Source organism: Tachypleus tridentatus, chromosome 7, assembly GCF_004210375.1.
Source record: "Tachypleus tridentatus isolate NWPU-2018 chromosome 7, ASM421037v1, whole genome shotgun sequence".
Taxonomy (NCBI): Eukaryota; Metazoa; Arthropoda; class Merostomata; order Xiphosura; family Limulidae; genus Tachypleus; species Tachypleus tridentatus.
The window spans coordinates 1,748,233-1,769,610 of record NC_134831.1 but is presented as its reverse complement, the minus strand read 5'-3'; the positions used below and the strand labels follow the sequence as shown (position 1 = coordinate 1,769,610).

At 32.1% G+C, this 21,378-nt stretch overlaps 1 protein-coding gene across 5 annotated transcripts in view; it reads right to left on the bottom strand.

The window, feature by feature from the left end:
- Nucleotides 1–144: 144 nt before the first annotated feature.
- LOC143254980 (nuclear distribution protein nudE-like 1) overlaps nucleotides 145–21,378 on the bottom strand; it is a 38,184-nt gene continuing 16,950 nt past the window's right edge. Inside the window, exons 3-9 of one of the 5 annotated variants that reach the window (XM_076509930.1) lie at nucleotides 16,444–16,592; nucleotides 15,728–15,821; nucleotides 14,935–15,025; nucleotides 13,271–13,438; nucleotides 12,040–12,131; nucleotides 8,757–8,851; nucleotides 145–411 (exon numbers count right to left, since the gene is read on the bottom strand). In XM_076509930.1, the coding sequence (XP_076366045.1) occupies nucleotides 384–411; nucleotides 8,757–8,851; nucleotides 12,040–12,131; nucleotides 13,271–13,438; nucleotides 14,935–15,025; nucleotides 15,728–15,821; nucleotides 16,444–16,592 (717 nt within the window). In that variant the 3' untranslated portion in view covers nucleotides 145–383. Of the gene's footprint in view, nucleotides 412–5,183; nucleotides 7,429–8,752; nucleotides 8,852–12,039; nucleotides 12,132–13,270; nucleotides 13,439–14,934; nucleotides 15,026–15,727; nucleotides 15,822–16,443; nucleotides 16,593–21,378 lie in introns of those variants that run through there. The other 4 variants (XM_076509932.1, XM_076509931.1, XM_076509928.1 and 1 more) reach the window with 4 other exon arrangements.

Here is a 21,378-nt window from a genome sequence, read left to right as displayed (position 1 = left end):
CACTTAGTCTAGTTCTTGACCTACAGTATAACAAAACTTGTTTGTTGTACGTGTGAATTCTATATGTAAAACGGAAAAAAGATAAAACATCAATACTACATGAATTAAAAGACATTGTTTTACCTTATGATTTTGTAATATTTGATGGGGAAAGGGTTATAGAGATATCTGCAAGATCAACTGACAGGTTTTTAGTACATAAAATATGGCACATTCATTCTTATTGTATTATATTTAACATAATACAGCTGTGTTTATGTGAGTACATATGAAACTTTGCATGTCCCATATTTAGTATAAATAAACAAAATGGTAAAACACATTAGAGAAACTAAGGCAGAACCTACTTCATATGTTGGACAAGGGAGTGGTATCCATTCTTATTAGTGATATTCACAGTGTTGGTCCAGTCTTGAAAGAGAACATATACAAGAAGGAAATCAAAAACCACTACATGTTTTGCATGTATGTAGTGCAATAGCAGTGGAGATACAGTAGGAAAATTATCCTTTACTACAATTTTCAAAATGATTTCACCAAACTGACATATTTTTAGATTCACTACAGGTATTTGGCAATTTAGTTTAACTTTTTAAACATATAGATTTTAGTATAGTGGAAGAAGGTTTTGAGTAGTAAGCAAACTTATTCCTGAAGCAATAAAGTGAATTTTGCCATGTGTTGTACTATATTGGTTTGTCCAAACCTGGTAAATTCTTATTATGGATGACTTTTGGTTCATGATGAAAAGGTATAATTGCAAGCTAAATATCATGGAGGTGGCTTGTCCCCTTTTTGATAAAACAAAATTGGTCATAGGTTTGTAATAACGTTCAGGGAGAGAATTTTTGGAATTTATATGCTTTCCTGTAATTATGACTTTTAATCAAATAAATTTACCCCTTAACTTTATAATCAAATTCATAAAAGATCCTCAGAAACCCTAATTCCCATTTTATCATTAAATACAGAATAGTGTTCTATATTCGTACATGCTTGATTTTTTTTCAACTTTCTACTGTCTAACAGCACTGTAAAGATTTTTTCAGACCTCAGTTTCAATGGTGTAAGTAAAGTCCTAAAAATTGTTTCTCTTGTTAAGAAAGACGGCAAACCACTTCTTGGTACCAAAGAGGTTGAGAAATTCTAAGGTGGTCTACATGCTAATACATGACCATCAAATATTATTGGAAGTAAATAATTATTTGTCATTAAAAAGAACGGTGATTGTTTTTTTAAGATTTGTAACTAATGAAATTCATATAAAATTTGCCCCAAAACTTAAAAATTTTGAAGAACAGATGCAATTTCGAAACACACAAGAACAAAGTAATAAAACAAATTGAAAACTACTTAATATGTGCATTCCTACAGTGTTGACATCTTGTGAGAAATGAAATTTTCACAATTCCTTAGCAATAATTGTCATATATGATTTCCATTATAGATATTGTACATATAAAGAAGTTAAGTGATTCTACTTTGCTTTTCATCAAAAATTTATATAGTGGAAGAATTATTGCAGTTTTGTTTCATTTGTTTGTAATTAGCCAAAAGCTACACAATGGGTTATCTGTGCTTTGCCCACCACAGATATCAAAACCTAGTTTCTAGCATTGAGTCTGAGTCCACAGACCTACTGCTGTACTACTGGGAAGATAGTGCAGAATTTTGTTCATTTGGTGATGATGTTTACTGACTGTTGTTAAACTTGTGTGTAAATTCTTATGTGAAACTTCTGTAAATTCGTAAATGTAAACTTTCTTCTCAAACATATAATTTTCCTCACTCATAAAACGTTTTAAAAAAGTATATTTCAATCCTAGGTGAATTTGGAATAAACATTCACACAAAGTAAATTTGCTTCTTATATAAGGAAATAACTATCTCCAGTTTAATCTACACTCAATTTTTTAAAAACATTTTTTGACATAATTCTAGCAGTTGTCAACAAAATAGATACTTCACAATCAGAATGAATCTTCTAATATTAGCTCAATTTAATTTTCTCTTGTAGTATTTGGATAAAGACATTTCGGGTAAAACCTTGGTAAATTTGTTTTAATATTAAATTCTTAAAACCTTAGGATATGTTCTTTGAGCTAAAAAAATATAATTTGGTAATTAATTCCAGATTATTTTTTTTATTGTCAGGTTTCAATCATTTACAGTGTGTAACTATATTACTAAGATATCTACATGTAACATTAACACTTACCTCAACTCTGAGTGTAGTCTTATTTAAATACAATTTGTTTTAGTACAGAATGAAGTATTTGACATTTTTAAAAATTCATAACTTTTGAGATAACACACAAACTTTACTTGTTTTAACTTAACACTTATCAAGCAAGGTTGGTTTTTATAAGTGCTCAAATGGAATTGTATAGGACAGGGGAAGTAAAAAAACTGCACTTCACCCATAACTCTCTTAGTGATAAGTTTATGAGATACTTTTATATATGTCATTTCTTATTGCTAATGGTCAGTCCCTACAGAAAACTTGTGGAACGTACCAGCACCATTTCACTCATTCACTAATTGATTAATATATGTAGCTGCTTGTACTACTAAAAATATCTGAGAAATTAGAAAATACCATAAAATAATATACAAGGAATCTTGATCTTAAATTTAAATGACATTGGTAACTTTTTTTTTTTTTTTGTTATTGAAAGTTTGTTGCACATATCAAAAAGGCTTGAAATTAAATTAATATTTAAATTAGTTGGAAAATTATGTTTGTATTTATTACAATCATGGGATTTTGTTATATTAGAACACCAAAGAAACAAGGTAGAAGAAATTATAACAATGTCACTCAGTTGTCCCATTCAATTACTTAAGCAAAAACCTAAGTAAGTAATAATGCCCTCAGTCTAGTTGGTAGTTCTGTATGAGAGATGGTTTTTAGGCTGAAAATAATAAACAACTTAGAAATTCCTTGTTCAACTTTTTAAAAAAATAGCTTTACATAAACCCTGCAGGGAACAATGTTGCATAGTGTGACGTTTTGAAAGATAAAATTATGTAACTATACAAACAGTTAAATGCATTTTCTTCAAAAAAATAAATATTATTTGTAATGAAGAATATCTTTTGAAATGACACAGTAAATATTTAGTTGCTATTGTAATCCAGTTGTAAAGTTTTGATAATATTAGTATAAAATCTATATAAGAAATAAATTTCTCATTTTGTTTAATTTTGAATTTCGTGCAACTCTACACTAGGGCTATCTGCCTTAGCTGTCCCTAATTTAGCAGTGTAAGACTAGAGGGAAGGCAGCTAGTCATCACCACCCACTCTTGGAATACTCTTTTACCACCAAATAGCAGGATTAACTGTCACATTATAACACCCCTACTAGTGAAAGGGCATGCTTGGTGTGATGGGGATTCAAACCTGAGACCCTCGGTTTACGAGTTGAGCACCTGGCCATGCTGGACTACTTAAGTTTATCATTATTTTACTTTATTTCAGATTTCAGCTTTGATTACAATTTTGGGTCTAGGTGTGTAAAAGTTTTGATGGTTTGATTTGTTTTCAATTTTGTGCAAAGCTACACGAGGGCTATCTGCGATTTAATGGAAAGAGAAAATGAGTGGATCAGATAATTGAGCAGTTAGGAGTAATATTGGCTGCTCCTAGTTCATCCTAATAATCCAGGTAGCTCTATTAATTTTATATTGAATCCTACAGTTTTATTTATCACTGTTTTGTAAGTAATGAGGAGTATATGGTGTTACCTAATTTAAATAGGTTGTTTAAAAACTGTAAAATAATAGGTGTGTCTGTGTAATAAGTTATTAATGAAATATTTATTATAAAAGATACAAGTGTGGTGTATTAATTAGGTACTTATGTAAAGAAATTAAGGAAAAAATTTATTGCAAGAAAAGTGTGGTATGTGACTTCCATAAAGAAAAAGGAAAGTGAAATAGTACAATTAAATTGTTTTATATAAGAATTTAAACAAAATTGTTACATTTTAGCCAGTAGATTGTTTAATTAACATGTTGTACATAACTGTTATTCTATTATAAAGTTGTACTTAATTATGTTAGCAAATATTTTTGGTTTTCCTGTTCAAATGTGTAATCATATGACAGAAACCACAATATTACATTAAAATGATCTTTATGAACATTCCTCATAGTTTTCCAAAATATTTACCTTTATGAAATAGCTTGTAAAGTGCTCAGAGAAAATGTAAACCAGGAACAAATACCTACTCATGTAATAAGATTAATACATGCAGTGTTTCCATAACCAGGTAATCAAATGACAGATTGATTACTTTATACATGTGAAAGGAAATGGTGGAAAGTGAATACCACATTGAAGCAAGATTCTGGATGGAGGAGGATGAATACCTGAGATGAGAGAAACAAATCTGGACTGTTAAACTTTCAAAATAACACAAGATTCCAGAGACTTGTCTGGCTCACCCTGTCCCCTGCTGGTATAATCACTCTAAATGCAACTTGCCAGAGCTATTAATGACTAATTCAGAAGGATGTCTAGTTAGGATAAAGCATCAGGTTCACAACCAATCACAGATGACTCTACCCTATTCTGAAACAGAATTAAAACAAGTTTGGAACTCCAAGGTTTCCATCCTTCCCTTTATCAAAACAAAAAATATTCTTAATTTTATAATGAAGTAAAATTACTGATTTTAATAGAAAAACAAGAAATCCTTCAACCTTCCACACCTGAAGACCCTTTGATCAATTTTAACTTGGTTATTTTTTAAGCTTCCATTGATGGAGGTTCTAATCTGTTATGTTTAAATGTAATTTTAACACAAACTTCAGCTATATAATTAAAAGTATTTTGAATTGTGGGGCAAACTGATACATTCATCATTATCTAACAGTGAGTGTATAGAATCATTGTTGAAAAAAAAAGTAACCTCAACAGAAGTTACTAAATAAAATCAGTAAATTTCTTATGTTCAATCATTTACAATACCTTGTGAACTCATCAGCTACTTCTTTCCTACACTCTTTAAAAATAAGGCATCATTAAAAGAGAGAATTTATTTCAATTTCTTTTTATCTGTTCTAAGAGACGTACCATATTTGAGTTCATGCAGCATTTTCGTGAAATCCTATTTTGATGTGGGTAATAAGAGTAGAAAGACGTAAGTCACTAAATACGAAGTAAAATGATCTACATTTCACACAAAAAACTATTAATGTTTAATAACTAGTAATACACACAAAGTCTGTACTAAGTCCAAACCTTAACCATTCAATAGCATCTTAAATATGCTTTCATCTACAGTTCTGAACGTTAATTTATAACACTTTAAAACACTTAAAAAAATATATTTGTATAAAGCTTATGTACAAAAAGTTAATACTATTACATCTTAAGGCTGACTGTGTAGTTACAAAGTTGTTTCTTTGCAATAAAATACATTTAAAATGTAGATTAACAGTACACGAGTTAAACCTTTATACTTTCCAGTTTCATATAAATATTCCTAAAGAACTTTCTGGAAAGGAGTTATTGTTTTTGCTTTTCTTTTTAAATACAAGAACTATTATGAATATATATTAAAGATTGCATACTGCCACTGTCACTCACAAATCATATCATAACAGAGTACTATAATGTTTTGTGAAGATGTGATCTCAGTATTTATAGAGACACCAGAACATAATAACAAGAACATTTTCCTAGGTTTAAATTCTTTTGTTTATTGACCTCCATATTTAATTCACTTCTTACCAACAGCCTCAATGGGTTGATGAGAGTTGATATTAGCTTAAAACTGCATCTTTTAACTAGTTTTAATTACACCAGCTGTGAACCTGGTATATTCAACATCACAATAACTGACAAAAAGAAAATAACAAAAACTTAATTGTGTGAAGGTAAGAATCCTTTCAAAGACCACACACATTCTGAAGTTATTTTTAAATCACAGAGTATAAAAGTGAGCAAACAAACAGTTTCATATAAACCCACAGTACAATAAAACCCTTATCCTGTGACAATCTTAATCATGAATCTACTAAAGTTAATGACAAATGAAACTATATTTCCAACCCAGTCAAAGGTTTTTTGTTACATTGGTCAAGTCAGATATCTGTAAATAAAACTGTCCTGTTAATCTGAACCCACTAATTTGCAATATAGTAGCAACAGAACCTGTTTAACCAGACAGTCCATGATCAGCTATTCTACAGATAAGAAATCATAATCCAATATTTTACACAGTGACCGATCTGTACTTCATCATGAATAAAAACAAAGACTTAACAGCTGTGACCTTTGAACTATATCCTTTGCAGTGATACATTCATATACCAAATATGAAAGTCAAAACAAAAATTAGCCAGACATACAATCAAACAATTTAAAACTGGCTTTCCTAACCTCTCTAATAGTTGAATGTTTTTTTCCATATTACAACTTATATTAATAGAACTGGCATTAAATGTACTTGCAGAATGAAAACCACTTAGGACTAGAAAGTCTCTACATAACAAAAATTCTGTGAGAAAAACCTATTTTATGTACTTTATAATCAGTTTTCTACAGTATAGTAAAAGACTGTTTCACTTTCAAACAGATTTATATATTTTTTCATGCTAGAGATGAATTTATGCAGTTATTACAAAATATTGGTAAAACTGAGATTTGAGGAAACATCGTAAGTAAATTAACACAGTGCAAGACTCAATACTTTGACACACTTTGTTGTTAACTTGCAAGGGCTGTTCTGGAACAAAACAGTTATCTGAGTAACTACAGCTTTTGTCATTATAATTAATATGAATTGGCTTTCATTGTTGAGACACCAACTTGGAGACTTAATGTTTAACTAAACAGGATTAAGTTAAAAAGGTATGTTAAAGGTAGTCATGAAACAATAAACAGTTTTTTTTTTCAAAATATGTACACAAGTAGCTTAGCTCTTCAAATAAAACAGATTATTACATCAATATTTAATTTTGTATCAAAGAAATAAACATTTTAAGTTGAATCATGCAAGTTTGTTTTCAAGAAAAATTTAGATGTTTAGCTCAGAAAACATAAAAATTATACACAATGTCCCAGTATATGTTACGTTAGTAGTTTTTAAAATCAACTGATCATTAAGTGTTTTAGCATACAAGTATTAAACTTAACAACAATCCAGAACTGATATGGTACAACTCCATATGGAAGTTTTTGTACACTTGTAAAGAGAATATCATCATTCTTAATGTGAAATTCTATCTCTTTCTTTTTCAGAGATGAAAAGTAACTAAACTTTAGCACCCACAGCCAGCACCTATTGAAGTTGTACAGAACTTTGGTCCTACGGATATTCCTCAAGAGTATATATAAACCTTCTTTATACAGGTAAGGGGGATAAATTCTTGAGAACTGAGAAGAGAAGATTCTTTCTTAAGCTGCTTCACATTCCTTCAAAAAACATCAAAATTAAACTCACTCAACGAAACCCAACTTCATTCAATTCCATAATAACAGCATAAATCATAAATCTTAAGTTTTGAAACTTTTTCAATCAACACATCACAGCAGCCAGTGTTTCTAAATGACTGGCCCCATCACCACTATCTTGCTGATTCATAGAATTTTATGAAAACAAACAAACTTACAGAATATTTGTATGTAACTCATAATATTTTTTGTTGTACTCTCATTTTAGTGACGTTCAGTAATAAGAGTATTTTTATAATTATTTCATATGCCAGAGATGCACAAATAAATGTTCTGTGTTACTGGAATTATGCAGAGAGAATGTTCTATGATTACGATTTCTAATAGAAGCTGGGCTGAATTTTAGACAAAGAAGATTTACTAAGCCTTTTTTTTTATTATTATCTATAAATGTTTAGTATGTTTAAAACATTTTCTTTTGCTAGAAGCATGAATGCTTTAATGTTAAGAGTTCCAAGTTTAATAGGATCATGTGGATGGTCCCTGCTATTGAATATACTGTTTGTTTGTTTTTGAATTTCTTGCAATACTAAACAAGGGCTACCTGTGCTAACCATCACTAATTTAGCAGCATAAGACTAGAGGGAAGGCTGGTAGTCCTCACCATCCACCTCCAACTCTTGGGCTACTCTTTTACCAACGAATAGTGGGATTGACCGTCACATTATAATGCTCCCACAGCTGAAAGGGAGAGCATGTTTGATGTGATGGGGATTCAAACCCGCGACCCTCGGATTATGAGTAGTGCCTTAACCACCTGGCCATGCCGGGCTATTGGTGTTAAGTACTATGTGAAACGGGAATTACCATTCATTTGGTGTGATGGGGATTCGAACCTGTGGCTGCCCTCGGATTATGAGTCGAGTATTAAATATATTGAGAAAAATTAATATAAATCATAAAAGTGCCCTTAAATCATTCACATCTTATCCTGAAGCACCTCCAGTTTGTCGTGGAAATTGATGAAAAGTAAAATATTACATAGCTACTACAGCCAAGAGCATTCTACACTAATCCTGCCAGTTTCTACACACGAGTTTTACTCTATCTATACCAGATATAAATTATTTATAAAAGAATTTTAGTAGCACATGATGGAATTTACAGTTGTAAGAGATAAAAACATACAAAAATTTCTTTTTTGATAATGTCTCAAGTACTAAAATATTTGAAAAAGAATCAGCAGAATATATATTTTAAATAATAAGTCATTAACAACTTTGTCATTTTAGTAAACTTATTTAAAAGAAAAACGTTTCTATATTAAGGTGTAATAACATAATACCTACGTTGGTGTTGTGGCAGGACTATTTCCACTTCCCTCAAATATCTGGGGTTTTTCTCTAACGAAGTTTCGACAGGAAGCAAGCTTGGATTCCAGTGCCTTGTCGATCATCAGAAGTAAGTAAAAAAGGAGTAGAAGGTTAGGAACAGTTAATTTTAAGTTCACATTGCACAAATATTTTACTACTTTACAGCTATTAGAAGTTATTAGAACTATTTACTAGTTAGATAATGAACACTATGTGCCTAACAAGAAAATAATATCAGACAATAACACCACAAGTTTTAAAATAACTTCATCTGAACAAGCAGAACATCTTGAGTGCATAATTAAATTTTGGGTTGGTTGTTGGAAAATGTCATTTATCCAATAAAAAAAATGAAATTTAGAATTTGACATTTTTTTAGTACTTTTTTCCATTAGTTCCACCTCTACTTGACAATGTATGCATGTATGGTACTAAGGCAGGAAATACAAGAATACAGGAGTATCCCACTTAGTGCACTATGAGGAAAAGTTTTTGTGACACCGTGGGGTACATCTGCTTGTTCACCAAATGACTATAGCTGTCAAGTCACGTAAGTCCAATCATAGCATCCTAAGAATTAACATCATTACACACAAGCAAAAAACATATTAAACATGCCAAAGACTACAATAGCTCATTTCCATTACATGTGCCATTAGGTTAAACTACACAAAATTATTTGGTTTGCTTGAAATTAAGCACAAAGCTACACAATGAGCTACCTGTACTCTGGCCACCACAGGTATCAAAACCCTGTTTCTAGCAGTGTTAGTCCATACATCTAATAGAAAAAATATCCCAACTGTCTATAATATACTAGCAGATTAGTTAAACCAAAGTTTGAGTATTTGATGGATAAGTTATGCAACTTCCACAATCTGCAATTGTTCTGTAATGTTACAACATACTGGCTGGTGCTTAAGCCACAAGTTTCCTTATTATCCCATATTGTACTGGTTGAACCTCAGACTAAATGAATTTCCCACAAATTGTATGATACTCCAAAACTTAAGTTATATTTTATGAAATTATTTGCAGTTTATTCAAACTTGTACATAACCATGAAGTGGCCACAAACTATTATCATATACTATTAAGAATAAAAACGAATACATCATTCTACTAAGAGTTGACAATCTGTATTACAAGTTTCGTTTAAAACCTTTTTAATAAGTAGGAACTAATTAATGCCAACTTATAGATTAAAAAACAGTTTTTCACTTTATCAGTATAAAAAGTTTAATAACAACCCAAATTCGTTATTAAAGTAATGAAATGGTGCCTATTAAGTCAAAAACACACACAACGTGACAAACCAGAGAAAGTTGTATCTCAGAACGTTCTGAGATATATTTTTATTTCAAATGGGTTTCTTGTCATCAAGAATTACCAGGGTAACTTGTTTTCCTGTAGCAAAGCTACATAGAGCTATATGCTGAGTCCACCGAGGGATATAAACCAGGAGAATATGATAAAAAGTAATGAAATGTATGTCAATAAGTTTCACACTTGTTTACACAATCTGAACACAAAAGTACCCTATTAAGCAATGAAATAAACTAAAATCGTCAGAAGTGGCTTTTCAGATGAAATTTGTTTTACAGTAACAATCACAGGTCTTGTTTGTTACTCTGATTACATAAGAAAGATAACGTGTTATCAAGACGTGCTTCAATTCAACTAAGAGGTTACATTTTTCTTGACAATCTCTAAAAGGAAGATGGCAACAAATAACTGGAAAAGAAGTAAACAACTAACTATAAACATCATACGTGAAACGTATTTTTTGTTAAAAAGAATTAAAGCCTACATAATCAGGGATTTTTTCCCCTCTATGAACTCAGCAGATAGTCCGAGAGGCTTAACTGTAATAAAACACACATATAATCTTACCATAACGGACGAAAACTGTGAGTTTGTATATTTATATATACGTATCTACATACGTGACTAAAATAGTACACATCGTATCGCCATCTATTGAAAGGAACCACAAACAAATATTTATAAATAAATTTTACAATTTCGAGGATTCAAGATTCACTCACAAAAATTACTACAATACATGAAACGACAATTTATTTAGCACAGAACACAATTTTTAAATAAAAGTACTCTTCTCACAACAAAAAGGTGACTTTCACTAGGGCTCTACACGAAGGTTTGATTATATCTTTACTGATATAATTTATGAATATAGTTCTAAAACGTGTAGCTCTTAATAAGAAACACACAAAAAACATTCTTTTTCAATAAAACATGCCACTTGTAATATATAACAATATTACAGTTAATACCCACATAATGCGAACCATTTTCCCGAGCAGTACACATTGCTCCCAAGAAAATTACTTTTTGTAGAAAATGTTCACTTTTTATAATTTTTCAACTAGATATTAATACTATATATGACTAGTTAAATTCTAGCAGAGCCAGCTACCGTTGGGTGACACTTTTTCTAGTTCATTAAATTTTCTCTGCACATTTTTTTTCATTTAACAGTAACAAATATCTGCATTATGACCACAATCAGTATTACTTTGATTTAAGATTGTTAACAGACTTCTTTATATGCTAATTATTCACATTTAAACAGTTAGACAGTTAAATATTGAAGATAACACCATGGCTCTGCTTCCATTGCATTTTTCTCAATAACAATTCTTAAAATAATAGTTTAATTAAGCATTTTAGAAACATAAATTCATAAACTATGCTTACATGAAATAATTTGGTCATCTAGAAAAAAACAAAAACAGAAACCTGTTCTACGATTTGTAATGTAAGAAACTGAAAGCAATGAAAAACAAAAAACAATATAATCGTTCCAATAGCCACACCTTTCTTTGGCCAGGTTGAAGTTTGTTTTTTACACGTAAATTTTATTTCAGATTTTGAGTAGTAAAATGAACTTTAAAACTAAGGTTGAATTGCATGTTTGGCTTTTGAATTTCGTGCAAAACTACACGAGGGCTATCAGTGCTAGGCATTCCTAATTTAGCAGTGTAACACTAAAGGGAAGGCAGCTAGTCATCACCACCCACTGTCAACACTTGGGCTACTCTTTTACTAAGAAATAGTGCAATTGACCATCATATTATAACAACCCCTGGCTGAATGGGCGAATATGTTTGGTGTGATGGAGATTTAAATGCAGAACCTTCAAACTGCGAGTTGAGCACCCTAACCATCTGGGCATACTAGGCTTCTCAGGTTAAAAACAATTAGCTAATGAGCAAGTAAAGCTGAATATACTCACCCCAACTTTCCTTAGTAGATCTCCTACGATATTTAAGGCAGATATTCTGACTGAAGGAGTCAGAGGTTTGCTACTTTCTTGAGTTAAAATTCCTGTAAAGAAAGATTAAATAAAAAAAATCATACAGTACAGATTGATGTTTATGTTAAATATTGTTAAGCATAACAGTGGCTTTTATAAATTGATGTAATGAAAAAGTCAAAAGCAGGGAATGTCTTAAAAGCAACATTTCTAGAATTACATGTAGTAACCCAATACTTGTTGAATGTCTATATTTAGTGGGTGATTACTATATGTGAAATACTGATGACAAGTAATAATGTATAAATAGTTGTGAGCTAAAAGATAAAAATGAAATTTTGTCACAAAAGAACATTTTGATAGAAACAAAATTATCACCATGTCAGTAGAGAATTATACTGTTATGTACCTTGTTTTGTCTTATAGGTTTTGTAATTCAATAAATTCTGAGAATTTATACTGTGAAGTATAAATACTCATCAATATTCATACTGTGAAGTAAAACTTTCAAAATGTACAATTGACAATACATTGTCTAATCGATGGATCTACCTCTTGAGGTCTAACGTTTGGCCTAGTTTCATGTTGCCATAACAATTCAAAATGTACAACTGACAATACATTGTCTAATCGATGGATCTACCTCTTGAGGTCTAACGTTTGGCCTAGTTTCATGTTGCCATAACAATTCAAAATGTACAACTGACAATACATTGTCTAATTGATGGATCTACCTCTTGAGGTCTAACGTTTGGCCTAGTTTCATGTTGCCATAACAATTCAAAATGTACAACTGAGAATACATTGTCTAATCGATGGATCTACCTCTTGAGGTCTAACGTTTAGCCTAGTTTCATGTTGCCATAACAATTCAAAATGTACAACTGACAATACATTGTCTAATTGATGGATCTACCTCTTGAGGTCTAACGTTTAGCCTAGTTTCATGTTGCCATAACAAAAAGTTACATTTTCTGCATGACCTTTAACCCTTTTGAATAATACAGCTAAATTTAAACATTAAATATTCTATTAAATAGACTGTTTGCTTTTGTTTAATATTTGGCAAGGATTGAGAAAATAAACTCACAAAACTCTTTAATGTTACGATTATTACATTTTTATTTCATGCAAATTAAACATGTGATTCAGTTTAAACAAATAATTTCTGAGACAAGCAACAAAGTATAACTACTTAAACCATCCTCACCTCTCACTGGAGAACCAATCTGTTTGTAGTTTTCTACTTTCAACTTGTTAGAATCTACCTCTATTTTCTCGAATCTCTTGTCATTGTCCAGATGTGGTAAAACAAGTATGTTATTATTATTTCCCTGTTTACTAAGAGACTGATGAATTAAGAGCTCTTGTCTCAAATCTGAAATATTAGAAAGATTCATTCGCTTTAATACATAGCAATGCCATTGAATAACTACACATTTTCATGTATACCAGTGGCTAAGCAGCAAGGGCTTATAATGCTAAAAATCAGGTTTCAATACCAAAATTTGGCAGAATGTGAATAATTTATTGTGTAGGTTTGCACTTAACAACAAACAAATAAAATATAATTATAGGCCTATCAGTCTTACATCAGTGGTGGGAAAGATTCTTGAAAGCCTGATAAAAAATGACTTGTAAAAATTATTTAAAGTTTAATTCACTAGGGGAAAAATCTTGTCTTACTGATCTTTGAAGAGGTTATTGCTTGTGTAGACAAGGATATTGGTGTGGATTTGATGTAGCTGGATTTTCAGAAAGCATTTGACAGGTTGTCATATCAAAAGGTTTTGTGTCGGGAGGGATAGATTGGTTCATTGGATAGAAAACTGGCTGGACGGAAGAAAGCAATGGGTTGTTATACAGATGTCAGTCAAACTGGATTGATGCCATAAATGAGGTACCTCAGGGATCAGTGTTAAGACCTTTGTTCTTTTTGGTATGTGTCAATGCCAGAAGAAGAAATGGTCAATAGATTATTTAAATTCACTAGTGATATTAAAGTTTCAGGTGTTGCTGGTTGTCAGAAGGTTGATTTACAAAAGGATTTGGATTAATTGGTGAGTTGGGTGGATAAATGGCAGATGGTTTTAATTGTAATAAGTTCACAGTGATGCACATTGGATTATCATAATTTGAATTATGCTTATAATTTTGGTGAGACAAAAAGGATTTTGATATTTTGGTTTATCAACCTTTAAGCCATCCAAGCAATACGCTGTTGAGGTAGAACAAATAATATATCAGGTTGTAACCACAGAAATGTTGTATGGAAGTCTAGAGAAGTTATAATTTTACAGTATATGTCATTTGTTAGACCACATTTTGGTGCATTATGTTCAGTAACTTTACCTTATGTACTTTACCTTAAAAAGGACTTTGAATTGTTTGAAGAGTTCAGAGGAAGGCTATTAGAAGGATACCCATGATGGAAAGGTTGTCAAATAAAGACAGGTATGACCTTTGAAATTATTTTCTTTTGAAGAAAGAAGGGTTTAGGGAACTGACAGTGTTAACACTTCATCTTTTCTGTACTTAATGGTAAAATCAGTAGTACTAAATTACACAAATACAAGTTTTGGTAAAAGACATCTTCAGCTAAAATTTTCCTTACAGGATGGCTGACCTTTGGAATTGGTTACTATTAAATGTGGTGGGTGCAGTTAATTTTAGGGAAAGCTTGATAAATATTTGAATGATAAGAAATAATTGAGTATGTAATGTATTGGATGGCACAGATGAACCAATATTAGTATAATATACATTTCAAAACACATTTGTGTGTCAGCAAAATTAAAAAGTTCTTATATAGGTAACTCCTTCCTATACTAAACACAATAGGTAAAATTCCATTCAAATAAATGGGATATTTACCACGAGCTTCATCTTTCAGCCTCTGAACCATCATTGCCATAGTCTCCTTGTCATCGAGTTCACTTTCAAGAAATGCATTTCTCTCAATGGCCTATTACACACATTAAAAGTAAAAAGGGTGAAATATTAGAAAGAAATGTGAAATAAATATTAACATTTTAAAAGTGCTTCCAACATATACAAAATATTAGATTTAAACTTTCTGTTCTTATTAAACATAACACAATCAAAACGTATTATGTAGAAACTTTTCAAAACAAGTCCCTAATAACATATGAGCAAAACTACCAATAATACTGCAATTACTTCCATGAATTATTGGTAGAGCTCCCTATGTGTTTTAAATAGAAAAATAAGTATTTTATCCAGTGTTTGAAGAGATATTTATACTGAGGGATTTAACAAGAAATAAATAGATTACTCAACATGACAAGAAACGTGAACTCCATCAGGAGTGAACAGTATACAAAGAAGTCAGTAATTTAAAACTTACCGAATCAGCATACGTGGTTTTTATAAAGTTCACATTTGTTTACTTTGACTTTACCATTTCTATGAAACTTTTTCTTACATTCACCTCTAACAACACAACTGAAAAAATTTACGATTTCTGACAATGTTAAATATCAAAATCATGTACCTTTGATAATCATTGTTATCAAATATGTGAGAACTATTAAAAAATTCACGATTTTAGCACCAACTGCTCAGAATTAAATTGTATATAGAAACTGTTCAGATTGTATAAAAATACGCCAGAAAAAAATGTTGGAAAATAGAATAATATACTAACTTGATTCAACTTTGATTCAAAATCTTCAAGAGAGCATACCGTTGTCCTGGAAAGTATAAAAAAAGCCACATAAAACTTCATAAGATTGTTGTCACTGAAAGCAGAGAAATCCATATCGTTTCATAAGACAGTTGTAACAAATCAAAAATAGAGCTTGGTGACTTATTTGATTACCTATGAACTAGTAGTTATTAATCGATTAATAAAAATTATGATTAAATAGAATTTCTGATTATTCTGATTGCTATTATGTGAGTTTGCTGCGAAACACAAAGCAACATAACCTCTACCAATTTCTTTCTTTTTTTTGCCATTTTTCTTCTAACTGCAACCTTATATGGTTGGCGGCACCCACTACCACTACCTTTTTTCTTTTCGTTTGTATATATCATGGAACACTGTACTAATTTATTAATCAAGTCCAATCAATTAAAGAGCTTTTATTTACCGATTAAACAAATATCAGCTGTATTAAGAAGTCAAAGTCTCATCAGACTATCATTGTTTAATTAATTTGCCTTTCGAAAACCTTTAAATATTTTGTTCCATATAGAATGTATTTACTCAAAAATTCTATAAATAGTCAATAAAATATCCTGTTTCTGAGATTCGTTCATCCAGCTTGTATATAACAACTAATAAAATTCTCTTATTAAAAACTGATATCTCCAAATATGGTTTCTAAATTCTGAAAAATGGCATCTTTCATGTTTTACCTTTTAGAACGCTCAAGGTCATCATTAGCTTGTTCCAGTTCGCGAATATATTTGGAAAGTTCTTCTCTCTCGGACTTGACCACTGACAACTCATACTGAAGGTCACCAATCTGACGTTGGTTATCCTGGTGTATTTTTTCTAATTTTTCCTGCAATTTAGATTCAAATGTGTATAAATTGTTCATAAAGCTATCAAACTAAAAAGTTATTACGAAGTGCTAGATAGGGGTAAAAGAAAAAAAAAAGGACTTCACAATAGTCCACTTTTCGCGTAAACTTATTTTATTTCAGACATTTAAATTATTCTGTTTTGGAGAAATTCCCACAGAATATTTGTTTACATGTAATAATAAGATTTATTCATCTGAATGCACTTTTATTTTTGTCGTAAAATTTATCTTGTGAAAATAATTACCCAAAATACAAGTCTTCTGTGTGTATTTTATTATTATTATTTCTGTGTTATATTTCGGATAAAAAATCATTTTCTGAAATACAAGGCTCTGGAAGACAAGATACGAACGATGGAATATTAAAATAATTATTTTATGACACCAGGAAGATTTAGAACAATCTAACATTGTAAAAACCCTTTCTTTTTAATTGGGCAAAATATTTAAGATTCTGAAGTTACACGTACAATTTAGCCTTTAAAACCTAAAATTAATTAACCGATATTGTTTGTGCAATTCTTCAAATTCACAAAATGATATATATACTTTTCAAAGTTATAACGATTTTTACAAGGTGTATAACGTCCCAAATACTAAGTAACCAACACCATCAATTGAACTTAAGGCAGATGTTTCCAAACTGCCAGAATCTTCTACAACCTGCCCTAAGCCCCCTATCCCACAACTATAAATAGTTGTATATTATTCATGATGACGATAAACTCACTTGAAATAAAAATGTATCCTCAAGACAGCTGGTATGGATATTAAAACTTTTAATTAAAATAAAGTACAGAACAACGTTTCGACCTTCTCAGGTCATCTTCAAGTTAACAAACTCTCGTTGCTCTGTATTTTAATTAAAAGTTTTAATACCCATACCAGTTGTCTTGATAATACCTATAGATTATGAACTTATAATAGTCTCTCTTCCCTCCCTCGACAATTGCATGCAATCCTCAGCTCCTTGACTATAGTCACTTAATTGGATTTTTACTTTTCCATTAAAACTTACAGCATTTTCCTAGTCGTTATATTTATTGCGCATGTTTTCTGTTTTTAATTCTCTAGTCATGGGGTCACTGTTTTATTCAATCTATATTTACCTACTTAACGAACGTGATTTGTAAGAGTGGAGTTGGCAATCAACGGATTCACGCGCTTCACCATAGCAACAACAACAAAGTAATCGTGAAGACCTAATAATACCAACGCATGGCCAGACGAGTGTGTCACAGTCTTTTGTTATTCTAGTTACTTTACTGCCACAATCGAGTAAAACTCCACCAAGGATTTAGAATAATAATTAACCAAAGCAATCAACCATATTCCAAGGTCTCTTCCCTCATCGACACTTTTTTGTCTTCCCCTGACTTCCTTCGACAATTAGAATAACTTCCTGTCTTGACTACATACGATTAAAAGCCCAAGCACCGCAACTTGATGTGCAACAGTTGTTCCTATCCCTAGCTATTTCTGTGAACCAGAACAGAGAGAAAAAAAAAACTATTTCAAACTCCGAGTGTTTGCCATACCGTGACCATGGTCTATCATTGCAATCTTATGTTTGCGGGTTGACTGATGCTGAAACAAATTCGAGTGCTGGTCTTTTCCCACGAACATATGGCGTGTGACTAAGATTTAATTACACCGGCAAACAACAACGAAAAAATGTTTGACGCAGAAATCCCACCACGTGTGAAAAGGTATCTGTTATTGTTAAATTCTCTTGCTGCTAAATCGGTTTTGACAGTATTTAGCTCCCAGATGAATAAATTATCCTTCAAGAAAAGCGATTATTTCAATATCAAAGCTTCATTTACAGAGGCAATTTGACGTTCGTTTATTTTTAGTTGAGATGTAAAATGTACTCATCCCATAAGTCTCTCACACATCATTCTGTAATCAATAAGATGTAATACTCCCATAAGTTTCCCATACTTCATTCTTTAATCAGTAAAATGTACTACTCCCACAAGCCTCTCACACTTCATTCTTTAATCAGTAAAATGTAATACTCCCATGAGCCTCTCACACTTCAATCTTTAAGCAATAAAATGTAATACTCCCACAAGCCTCTCACACTTCATTCTTTAATCAGTAAAATGTAATACTCCCATGAGCCTCTCACACTTCATTCTTTAATCAATAAGATGTAATACTCCCATGAGCCTCTCACACTTCATTCTTTAATCAGTAAAATGTAATACTCCCACAAGCCTCTCACACTTCATTCTTTAATCAGTAAAATGTAATACTCCCATAAGCCTCTCACACTTCATACTTTAATCAATAAGATGTAATACTCCCATGAGCCTCTCACACTTCATTTTTAACCAATAAAATGTACTCAACCCATAAGTCTCTCACACATCATTCTGTAATCAATAAGATGTAATACTCCCATAAGTTTCCCATACTTCATTCTTTAATCAGTAAAATGTACTACTCCCACAAGCCTCTCACACTTCATTCTTTAATCAGTAAAATGTAATACTCCCATGAGCCTCTCACACTTCAATCTTTAAGCAGTAAAATGTAATACTCCCACAAGCCTCTCACACTTCATTCTTTAATCAGTAAAATGTAATACTCCCATGAGCCTCTCACACTTCAATCTTTAAGCAGTAAAATGTAATACTCCCACAAGCCTCTCACACTTCATTCTTTAATCAGTAAAATGTAATACTCCCATGAGCCTCTCACACTTCATTCTTTAATCAATATGATGTAATACTCCCATGAGCCTCTCACACTTCATTCTTTAATCAGTAAAATGTAATACTCCCATGAGCCTCTCACACTTCATTCTTTAATCAGTAAAATGTAATACTCCCATAAGCCTCTCACACTTCATACTTTAATCAATAAGATGTAATACTCCCATGAGCCTCTCACACTTCATTCTTTAATCAGTAAAATGTAATACTCCCACAAGCCTCTCACACTTCATTCTTTAATCAGTAAAATGTAATACTCCCTTAAGCCTCTCACACTTCATTCTTTAATCAATAAGATGTACTACTCCCATAAGCCTCTCACACTTCATTCTTTAATCAATAAGATGTAATACTCCCATAAGCCTCTCACACTTCATTTTTAATCAGTAAAATGTACTACTCCCATAAGCCTCTCACACTTCATTCTTTAATGAATAAACAAGGCCAAGAATACCGATCAATTTTGAACCCTTTCGTCCATTTTAAAAATCCATTTAAAAAAAAGAAAAAACAAGGAACGAACGAAATGAAAGCTGGACTGACATGACAAATGTTCTACTTCGAAGACTCGTTACTTTTACTACTCTATTAATCTGAGGAATGAAAGAAACTATTCAAATATCCGTATAATCTTACAAGTAACTCAACGTTTCAAATTTTGCATGAAAAAAAAAACAAACAGTATCACGTGAAAGTTTTATCTTCACTAAGGAAATTCCAGAGACGTGAGTCACGCGGCCAGTCTGTAAACAGTCCACACTTACACCTCGGCACACCTACGATAGCGTGTAGTAACGACAGACATAGTTCTGAGCGAATATAATTATAAAGTGGTTGTTATATTAACACTCGTAATGTTTAATGTGCACAAAACATCCTGAACAACAATTCCGTAACTCGAAAACCATCGCAGACTAAACAGCTGCCGAGGGCCCAGAGCAACTGAAGGGGGATTAGTCCCCCTTCAGAAGCTTCAGTTTTACCTGTTTTAGTATTTTAGTCACTTAGAAAAAGAAAAAAAGAATAATGTTTTAAACGAAAGCGATCCAAAACTGAATCACTCAATAACGGGTTTAACGTTTAAAAACTACCGCAGTGAAACATTTATCAGTCAGACGCGAATGTATACCACTTACGCTGATTGGTTACTAAGTGCATTACGTAAACAGTGTGTGTGTGTGTGTGTGTGATTTGAAAAAGACACAAGCACAACGATGACATTGTGCAACACAAGTGCTGGTTTATGTTTGGTTTGTGGGAATACTGAAGAGATCATTTTAAGGGGGGGGGGAGGCAAAGAAATGATCAGTATTAGGTACACCAACGGGTTAGCATCTGACCCTACATTTCTTACTTACCTTGTATCAACCTGAATTCGAAATTTTATTCAATACTTTGCCACTACTTCTCACTTTGAAGTAAGACGACAACAAGAAGTCTGAAGTAAACTTGACAAAAGATATGAGGACTAACGCGTACTGTCGTATTGATGAAGTGACTTAGTTCAAACAGTAACCACTGTTCATTAGATGCCTGGCTGTGGAGTAGCAAAAGTGTGTTTCGAAGTAGTTGCAGCCGCATCCGGAGGCCTCACGTTATGCCGTAACTTGACGTGTTAAACCGGCTTGGCCTGAAATGTTTCACGGAAACTGCCATATAGAGCCCTCTTACAACATTCTGGGGGCGTATATCCCGTCTTCCCAACGACGCCCATGGACAGCTGTCATGCAAACAGGGCAGGTTTAAGTTTAATGGTCCAGAACTGCCCCTGGACAGCTGTCATGCAAACAGGACAGGTTTAAGTTTAATGGTCCAGAACTGCCCCTGGACAGCTGTCATGCAAACAGGACAGGTTTAAGCTTAATGATCCACAACTGCCCCTGGATAGCTGTCATGCAAACAGGGCAGGTTTAAGTTTAATGGTCCACAACTGCCCCTGAACAACTGTCATGCAAACAGGGCAGGTTTAAGTTTAATGGTCCAGAACTGCCCCTGGACAGCTGTCATGCAAACAGGACAGGTTTAAGTTTAATGGTCCAGAA